At 37.6% G+C, this 10,669-nt stretch overlaps 1 protein-coding gene across 3 annotated transcripts in view; it reads left to right on the top strand.

Moving 5' to 3' along the window:
- VEPH1 (ventricular zone expressed PH domain containing 1) overlaps window positions 1–10,669 on the top strand; it is a 244,916-nt gene that overhangs the window by 56,802 nt on the left and 177,445 nt on the right. For all 3 annotated transcript variants that reach the window (XM_030330157.1, XM_030330154.1, XM_032594682.1), the window contains exon 5: window positions 7,379–7,545. In XM_030330157.1, coding sequence (XP_030186017.1) covers window positions 7,379–7,545 — 167 coding nt within the window. The remainder of the gene's footprint in view (window positions 1–7,378; window positions 7,546–10,669) is intronic.

The raw sequence follows: 10,669 nt of genomic DNA, 5'->3' as shown, positions 1-10,669 counted from the left end.
TGAAAGCAAGATCATCATTCCAGCATTTTGTGTGGCGCTTTTACAGTTTCACAGCCCTTTATGTATAGAAAACTTTCCCACTTATCCTTTGTACACAGTTTTATAGGTCTGAGTTGTGAAAATTACTCTGTGATTCTGAGATAAACCAACTTGGTAAGGGTTTTGATGGCCCTAGAAGCCAAGTCCATTCTGAGTTATTCCATCTTTAAGCCTTCTGGAGTTGCAACTATGCTTTTATAAACATACTTTTAAAATGACAAACAACAAAGCAAAAGCGATAAATCTGAATTCAGAAAGAGCTGGGGGGAGAGGAATTAGATGATTTTAGGAATGTTTCTTTTCATAAACCAGTATTATGCGGAAATGATATGATTTCACTAGGTTTAGAGTCAAAGTTCATGTTTTTAAAGTAAATTTAGGGATTCCTGCTTCTGTGGAAATAATGAAGGTCTATATAAGCTGAAAACTACTGTACGAAACTCCTAGAAATGCATTTACATTATAATAACATTAAATGTACAAATGGACTACCAATAAAGTTAGGGAAATATCCAGGGGCCAAAGGTAAAGGGGGGAACCACAACCAAACGCTTAAGCCCAAGAGCTGATGCTAAGGCCCCTCCTGGAGGGAGGTAAAGGGAGGGAAGGGTTATCAGTTCTGCAGCAACCAAGTATTAATGACCATGTGGGAGCAAAGCTTAGGCCGGAGTGGGGAGTTAGGAGTGAGACCCTCACCTAAAGCTAGACCCTCAGAGAGTTGTATATTGGATTTCAGTGGATATAGCCCCATTCTCTGTCCTACACTAAATAAGTGAGAAGTAAGCATGTCTCTCTTTAACTGAACTTTTCAGAGTCCCTAAAAGTTTGTGACTGTGGGTCTGCCCTCACACATGTGCAAGATTCAGTGTGTACTATCTGCCACAGTAAAAACAAGTTCACAATAAAAATATTTAAACATATGAGGAAACAGTCCGCAACAAATCAGAGTCAGCAGAAACAAAAAAAAGGATTAAACACCCCTCTCCCAAAAACTTCATTGATTTAAAATATCACCTAGGAACTGGAAAATAGGTGTGTTTAAAGTTATTTTAGATCCTTGGGGCACCTGGGTGGCTCAGTCGGGTAAGCTTCTGCCTTTGACTCAGGTCATGATCATGCGGTTCATGGGTTTGAGCCCTGCATTGGACTCTGCTGACAGCTCAAAGCCTGGAACATGCTTCAGATTCTGTTTCTCTCTCTCTCTCTGCCCCTCCCCTGCTCATGCTCTGTCTCTCTCTGTCTCTCAACAATAAGTAAATGTTAAAAAAAAATTGAAATTATTTTAGATCCACAAGGAGTTGGAAACATGAACAAAGAAAAGACATTGTCAAAAGAAAAAGACTAGGCAGATTTTTTTTTAAGGACCATATGTAATTTCTAGAAATAAAAAAAAAATTAATTGAAAATTTAAAAACCTCAAGGAATGGGTTAAATGACTAATAGGCAAAGCTGAAGAGAATATTAAAGAATTGGAAGAAAAATCTAAGAAAATCATCCAAAATATACTCTTTAAGTTCAATAAAGTATTCTAAAGTCATTTCATTGTTCAGGAAGATGATAGAGAAATTAATTTTGTTTTGTTAGTTCCAGCACGTATCTTTTAAAGACAGCCATGAGAACCAAAAGGAAATAGAATGTTCAAATAGAAGGAATAGAAAGAATTGAACAAAACTTGTTCAATAGAAAGCAGTAAAGAATGGAAAAAGGCATAGACAAAGCAAGATGAATAACAAAACACAACACAGTGTTGTAAAAATAAATCCAAGTGTACCAATAATCATCATAAATGTTAATAAAACAAACTTTCCAATTAAGAGACATAAGATGTCAAGTAAGAATATTTTTAAAATCCTCAGCTATGTGTCATCTACAAGAACCACACATAAAACATAAGAACCTAGAAATGTTCAAAGTAAAAATTTTACAAGGCCAAGGGGAGAATGTATGAAACAGGTACAATTCAAAAAAGCTAGAATAGTTATATTAATATCAATCAAAAATAGACTTTAAGGGAAAGAGAATAAAGTATGATAAACACTTTACCAGGAAGATATCTCAGAATTATTTAGTAACATAGTTTCAAAAAATATATGCTGAAGACTGACAAAATAATGAGAAACTGAAAAATCTATAATTATAGAGATTTTAATAGAAGTCTTTCATAACTATGTCCACTTCTGTGATAACTGATCAAATTACAAAAACGCTGCTAAAGGATAAAGAAACCTAAACTATATAAAGTTCTATATAAAATGAAATATATAGAACATTGCTCAGAAAGTTTGCTAAGCAAGTTCTACCAAACATTCAAGGAACATATAATCCTCATCTTACACAAACTGCTTCTGAGAATAGAGTATGCGGGAACGCGCTACATTCTTTCTATAACTTTCTATAACTTTAGTAACTAGGATACTAAAAAGAGACAAGGAGGGGCGCCTGGGTGGCGCAGTCGGTTAGGCGTCCGACTTCAACCAGGTCACGATCTCGCGGTCCGTGAGTTCGAGCCCCGCGTCAGGCTCTGGGCTGATGGCTCAGAGCCTGGAGCCTGTTTCCCATTCTGTGTCTCCCTCTCTCTCTGCCCCTCCCCCGTTCATGCTCTGTCTCTCTCTGTCCCAAAAATAAATAAACGTTGGAAAAAAAAAAATAAATTTAAAAAAAAATAAAAAAAAAAAAGAGACAAGGACTTATTCAAGAACATAAATGCAAAAGCTCTAAATAAAATATTAGCCAAACATACTCAACAATATAAGCATAAAAATACATTATAACCAAGTTGAGTTTATTGCAAGACTCATGTAAATATTAGAATTATCTATTAATTTATTACATTAACAATTTAAACGAGAAATCATGTAATCGTGTCAACAGATGCAGAAAAACGTTTAATAAAATTCAACAGTAATTTATATACAAACTAGAAAACAGAAACTTAAACTGATAAAACAGAAATGCCAAAATCGATAGAAACATATACGTACATAATAATGAATCCTTAGAAACATAATTTTTAAAAACAGGAATAACAAAAGGATATCCGTAGACACTGGTTCTACTCATAGAGCATTAGAGGTCTCAGCCAGTAAAAGTAGGACAAAAAAAAGAAACATAAGATATAAAAACAGAGAAAAGAGACAAAGCCATCATCAATTATTATGAGTTGATTACCTATAAACAGCAAATCTAAGAGACTCTGAAGACAGATTATTAAGAGAAGTGAGCAAGCTTTGCTGGCTGAAAGAACACACAAAAATCAGTGTTTTCTTAATACCAGCAGACAATTGATAGAACATTTTTTAAAGCTTCCATTTATTTACAATAGCAACAACAAAAATGAGATACCTGGGAACCAATTTAATAAAAGATACATACAACACAACTAATATCACAAAACTTCATTGAAGACATTTTTTAAAACCCTACATGGATGGAAGGCCATGTTCTTGAATGGGAAGACTTGCTTTCACAAAGATGTCAATTATCCCAAATTAGTCCGTACATTCAGTGTGGGGAAAAAAATGCCAATCTAGTTTTTTGAGGAAGTTGACAAACTAATGGTAAAATTTATATAAAGGAGCCAAGAGGAATTTGAAGTAGAAGATGAAGAAATTTGTCCTATGAGATATAATGATTTATTATAAACATTTTGTAATTAAGAAAAAGTATAATTGGTGACGCTATGATAAATATCCAGAAACAGACCCAGATATATGAGAAACCTTCTGCATGAAAAAGGTATTAAAAATCAGAAGGGAAACAACTGACAACTTGATAAATGGAGCTAGGGCAATTGTTTATATCCACACAAAAAATCTCTTCCTCATGTACAAAAGTAAGTCCCAGCTGGATTAAAGACAAATATGAGAGACAAAATCATAATGCTTTTAGGAGAAAATTTTTATGAACCTAGGGTAGAGAAAGATATCTCAATAACAAAAAAAAAATACAAGCTATGAAGAAATTTTAAAAATCAACTACATTAACATTGCAACTTTAAAAGCAATCAACAAAAAACTAGTATACAGAATAAATAAATGCCTTCTACAAATCAAGAGGAAAATATAAACATCCCAAGTGAAAATAGGCAAAGGATATGAATGGTCAAATCACAAGAGGGGAAATGACCTGTGAGCCTATTAAAAGGGTACTTAGTCACACAAGCAATTAAGAAAATGAAAATGAAAACAAGCACACACAAAAAAATGAGGTACCATCTCGCACTCCATCAGACTGGCAAAAACCGATGTCTGTCAAGACCAAATGTTGGCAAAGATATGGAGCAACAGAAACACTCATGCCGCTGGTGGGTGTGCGAATTGTTATTGTCATGATGGCGGGCAGGATAGTGCCCCCCAAGTGTTCATGTCTTAATCCCCACAGCCTGTGGACAGGTTATGTTTCACTGCATTGAAAATGGAACTAAGGTTGCTACATAAAATAGGGAGATAATCCTAGATTATACACATGGGCCAGTGTAATCATAAGCATTCTTAAAAGTGGAAGAGAGAGGCAGAAGGGAGAATCAGAGAAAGAGATTGATGATGATAGCAGCAGAGTCAGAGGACTTGCTCTGTTGCTGACTTTGAAGATGGAGGAAGGGAACTCTAAGGAATGCTGACGGTTTCCAGAAACTAAAGAAGCCGAGGAAATAAATTCTCTTCTACCACCTCCAAGAAGGAACCTGACCCTTCCAATGCCTGGATTTTAGCCCAGTGAGACTCATGTCAGACTTTTGAACTATAGAAATATAAAATAATAAATTTGTGTTGTTTTGGCCCACTAAGCTTTTGGCAATTTCTCATGACAGCAATAGAAAACTAATACAACCACATTGCAAAGAAATTTTGAAACATCTAGAAGCTTAACTCCCAGGGACAAAACCACTGCTTTGCCACTTAATTATGGGGTATAGGGGACATCAGCATCACCTGAGAGCTCATTAGAAATTCAGATTCTCAAGCCCAAACCCTTAACCTGCGGAATCAGTACCTATGGTTTAACAAGATACTCGGGTGATTTCTAAGCACATTAAGCTCAGAAGCAGTACCCTAGCGAAGATCTCCCATTTATACACAAAGAAATAGGTATAAAAACTGCCACGTTGTTGGTAAAAGCTAATCATCATAATCATCATAATCAAAATAATCATAGTAATGTCTCTCAACCATAGAGTGTATGAATAAATTGTTGCCTATATATACAATAGAATAGCATACAGCTGTGGGAGAGCTCCTTGGAGCAAAACTTCAACACCATGTTGAATGTACAAAAAGTTAGCTATTACAAAGAGATTTATACACTGTGAATTTTACTGATATAAAGTTTTAAAGCATGAAAAACAACACTGTAAAATTCTCGTTGGTGCATATACGCATACAACGAAAGTGTAGAAACATTCCTGAAGATGATAAATACCAACTTTAGGATGGTGGTTGCCTCTGGAGAGAAAAAGATAGGAGTGTGACAGGAAGCAATTCTGGCACGAGGTTGTTTTGAAAAGATGGTCGGTGTGCACACCCTTGTTCTTTATATTATTGCCTACATTTATCTAATGGCTTCAAACATTCCATGATTTAAAAATATATTAGTTTATAAATGGGATAGATAGGATTTCTATACCTATATCAGTTTCTAACTCAAAAAAAAAGGTTTTAAAAAAATTTATTAATATGTATTTGTTTTGGGGAGCGTGCAAGTGGGGGAGGGGCAGAGAGAGAGGGACAGAGGATCCAAAGTGGGCTCTTCCCTGGCAGCCTGACAACAGTGAGCCCTATGTGGGGCTCGAACTCATAAACGGAGATCATGACTTGAGTTGAAGTTGGACGCTCAACCGACTGATCCACCCAGGTGCCCCTCAAAAAAGTTTTTATGCATTTATTTTTTTTGCATCATTTGATAGAAATTCAAGTCAGCTGACAATGACTAATCTGGAGTTTTCCCCTTCAGGGCTCTCAGGACGTTTAGTGAGTATTGTACCAAAAAGCCTTACACCAGTTTCCTCTCTTCAATTCCAATGACAGTCCTATTTATCACAAACTTTTTTAGAGATTGATCAGGATGTCTCCATAACTAAGTTCTATGATCAAATGTACCCTGTACATTACATTTAAAATTCCTGATCCTTTAAAGAAAATTCTTGGTTAAAATAGAAAACAAACAAAATAAAGCAATGTTTTGGGACGGACACAACATTTTTTTAAAAGAAAACTCTGAGTATATTTCCAATACCTTGTACTCTGAACTCTTGTACTGTCCAAAATCTGCTGGAGACCAATTCTATGAACCGCATGTGAGAAAAACAATTCTCATTATTTATCATCTCCCATAATCATTCAGTTTGATCCAGAATCACCCTTCTATTAAATTCAGTCACTGATATTCTGAAAATGATGACTTTCTTTCCTTAATTCTCACATCTAAATGTCCTTTACATATAGACATGTCCCCACCATTTAAGAAAGGTCTACATATGTATAATCACTTCTGTTTATTTGATTCCTTCTGTGTATTTCTTCTGTATTCAAAGCCAAATTTAAAGTAAATAGACACAAGAAAATTTTTGTTCAAGAAATCCCTAGAAACCAATTCTCCTGAGACGTGTAAGTACTTAAGAGGATTCTGAGGGGAAAAAAAATCCATACCATAAAGTGATAAGCAGATGTTTCCCATATGTTGTTTGCAGATAAGTCTCTGTAGCTTATGCAGTATCTTTTCTTGAGATTTTGCCGTTTTAAATCCAGTTGTCCCTACATGTCTTTGAGGTAAATCATGTGTGACAAACAAAGCTGAGTCTAAACTTCCCTTGAAATAGTGCAGAAATTGGGGATTTAAATTTGCATTGCTACTTTTCTAACTATTCATAAAAATAGAGCATAGTTTCCATATGTCAGTTTTCTAAATCATGCCTCCGTATCTCTCAGGAAGGTGAATACATTCCTCTGTGCTTTTTTTTTTGGTTCAGTTTCATTTAGTCTCATGCTTACGGCACTGCTTAGTTTTCATTTAAACAGCATCCAAATGTTGTGTCTCATCAGGAATTCTTTATCAGAACTGTTTCCTTCTTAAGGGTGTGGTCCGGTTACTGTCAAATTTTCCTCTTTCCCCATGGTGCATTACTCAGGAAAATTTTTCATTAGATAATAAATAAATAAAATATTCCCTTTTATGGAATCAGTTTAAGCCATGCTCTAGTGATTTTTCAGGATAAGATACTGTGTTATTTTTAGCAGAAGACTTGGCCATTTAATGAATAAGTGCAAAGTTTATTGAATTGACACTAATGGTGTTTCTACTGATTGGGAGCTAATAGTCATCATTCCTGGTATTGTTCTTTCAACAGGTAATGCCATGTTGTTGAGGGTGTTACCTGCTGTGTATGAAAAGCAGCCTCAGCCAATTAACAGACACCTGACAGAACTCCTGGCCTTGATGTCTCAGCTGGAACAACCAGAACAGTACCATCTTCTACGGCTTTTACATGTAGCTGCAAAGAGAAAGCAACCAGAGGTAAAAAGTACACCATATACATGATGGTCCACATAACCATGCATGTTTCTGGGTTTGTGAGCAGGATATGTGCTTCAGGCTTCCTCCCTCATGTGTCTAAACACACCTATCCTTCCATGAAAGCACTCATTCACTTTTTCTATAACTGTGAAAGTGAGGAGGTAGGTGATGGCAGAGGTTGAGTACTGTTATGGGTCCCCAGAGAAACAGAACCGTTAGGATACATATATCATGAACAATTGGAATTGGCTTATGCGATTATGAGGCTGAGAAGTCCAGAAGTCCCACAAATGCCCCTTACAAAGTGCCATTTGTAAGCTGAGGACCCAGGAAAACAAGTGGTGTAGTTCCAGCCTGAGTCCAAAAGCCTGAGAACCAGGAGAACCAACGGCTTAAGTTTTGGTCCAAATCTGAAAACTTTAGAACCCGATGGCTGATGGTGTAAGTCACAGTTCAAGAGCAGGAGAGGACCAATGTCACTGTTCAACCAGTCACATTCAGGCCCTCAGCAGTTTAGATGAGGCCCACCCACATTGGGAAGGGCAATCTGCTTTACTCATTCTACCAATTTAAATGCCAGACTGATCTGGAAATACTCTCACAAACATACCTAGAATAATGTTCAGGCAAATATGTGGGCACTGGATGACCCAGTGGAATTGACACATAAAATTAACTTTAACCGGTATAGTACTAAAAACAGAAGAAAGAACAAACAAATCTACAGCCATTGCAGAACAACCTTAATTGAAGTTTGGTGTGGCCATGCAGTCCCAGGAATCTATGCTTTCTCAGATAGGGCCAAAAGAATGACCTGAACATGGGGAAATCAGTCTACAGTGAGAGCAAAGTCTCATTTTCTAGGGGGCAAGTTAGTTGTTTTTTTGGAATCAAATAAAATATTAAAATAATTAGGATAATTGTGATTATCAGTAACAGAGCACCCAATCCATTCTGGCTTAAATAATGAAAGGAATTTATTAGCTAATGTGATGGGGGAAAACAACCCTTAAGATGAGATTTGATCCAGCAGCTCAAATGATATGAAGACAACAATTTTCCTATCCTCTATTTCTCAGATTTGATTTCTGGTTTTGGCTTCTATTTTCTGCAGGCTTTGACCTGTGGGCTTCAGACAGGTACCAGGGGCTCTCTAGGCACTGTGCTTCTTCTACCCCCTCCACCACCAACAACAACATCCAAACAAAAGTCCTGATAGTCTCTGTTTAGGACACACACTCTACCCCTGGCACTTCTGCTACCCCTCAAGGATACTCAGATAGAGACTAGAGGCTGCCAGGAAGAGGAAAGTAGAAATGGATTACGGAGGGTACCAAAACATGTGTACGAGTAAGATTAAAGGTCAACTCCAGGTCATATCACTTATGGCTGTATCCTGCTTCGTTTCTTGATAATGTCAATACCCGCCACTTGAAAAATCAGTGAACGTTAGGTGAATACTGGAACATTTGAAGTCAACATTCAAATTATTCAAGGAAAGACAGGCAAAATGGTCATATGTGTTATTAACTATAATAGGCTGCAAATGCCTTGTGGTAAGGAACTCTTTCTTCTTTTCTTCTGTATCCCAGACCTTGGCATAGTATCTGATAGCACTCAATAAACATTCATAAAACCAAACAGAATAAAACAGAGTGGTAAGTGTTCTGCAAATGGTATGAACAGAAGGGGTGGCAATGAATTCTGCCTTAGGTAGAAGAAATAGGTGACATGAAGATTCATAACTGGAGTGGCATCAAGGCCAGACCTTGGAGAATGGGAAGTTTTGTTTCAAGTGGAGCAGAGGGGCAAAGGATCTTGAGGAAGTAGAGATGGGGCTGGGAGCCTTGGACACTAGAGAGCAGACTTGAACCCTACTCATGGAAATTTCGATTCAGTAGGTCTGGGTACCAAGATGCTGCCTTTTACAAGTTCCCAGGTGATGCTTCTCCTCCTGCTCCAAGGACCACACTTTGAGTAGCTAGACTAGAGGTTGGGCAGAAGACTGGGAGCATCCATGTCACCTGGTGTACATTTTTGCTTTTGCCCTTAGAACAATATATATCATTATTTTTTGCATGTCTGTCTTTCCCAGTGCACTCTAAACTCCTTGAGGGGCCTGTGTCTGCATATTTATATATACTCTCTAGCATAGTGCCAGATGCATAGTAGGATTTCAATAAAATGTTGAATTCAGGAATGAATAAATGACCAAAAGAGACCAAAGAGATCGGAGAACGTGAAGAATCAGGGAGAAGTTGTGTTGTGGTCTCCAAAGGGTGTAAAGTGACTCAACAGGATCAAGATCCAGAGAAGTAAATGAGTCTGGAGATTGGAAATGTCCTTAGATTTGGCAACCGGGACTCCCCAGGACACTGTCTTTGTGGGTGGGGTGAGAAGTGGCGGTCATCGTCATGGACTGTGTGTGGAGAGAAGGTTAGGAACTGACTGCATGAGTGTACAAGTTTAAAGAAAATAAGGAGAACTAAAGAACAATCCAATAACAACGAAGAGATTGAAGATGTGGAACAAAACACTAGCTAGAATCAGATGCTTGAGGAAGTTAGGGAATGAATTCCAGAGCACAAGTGGAGGAATCAGTTTGGGAAAGGATTAAGGACAGAAAGTTTGAGCAAAACTGTAGTTGAGTTTGGGCAAGGAATAGAGTTGAAAGATCACTGGATCACCTAAACGGAGGCTTGGAGTGAGGGACAGAGAAGGGGTGAGGTATTTGTTTCCCATTACCACAAACGCAGTGGTTTAAAACAGCACAAATTTATTATCTTACTGCTCTTGAGATCAGAAGTCCAAAATGGTTCAGCAGGGCTGTATTCCTTCTTGAGACTCTAGAGGAGAATGTTTCCTTGCCTTTTCAGCTTCTGGAGGCTGCTTGCATTCCTCAGCTCATGGCCTACATCCCTCTCCCCTCTTATTTTCTCATCACACCTCCTCCAACTCTGAGTCTCCTAGCCTCCATCTTCTAAGGGTCCTTGTAATTACATTGGTGCCACCCAGAAGATCCAGGATTATCTCTCCATCTCAAGACCTTTAACTTAACTATACCTACAGAGTCCTCTTTGCCACATAAGGCTACATCATCACAGGTTCTGGGGATTAGGGTGTG

Source organism: Lynx canadensis, chromosome C2 (genome assembly GCF_007474595.2).
Source record: "Lynx canadensis isolate LIC74 chromosome C2, mLynCan4.pri.v2, whole genome shotgun sequence".
Taxonomy (NCBI): Eukaryota; Metazoa; Chordata; class Mammalia; order Carnivora; family Felidae; genus Lynx; species Lynx canadensis.
Note: the sequence above shows the minus strand (reverse complement) of the source record. Positions and strands in the feature narration are given on the sequence as shown.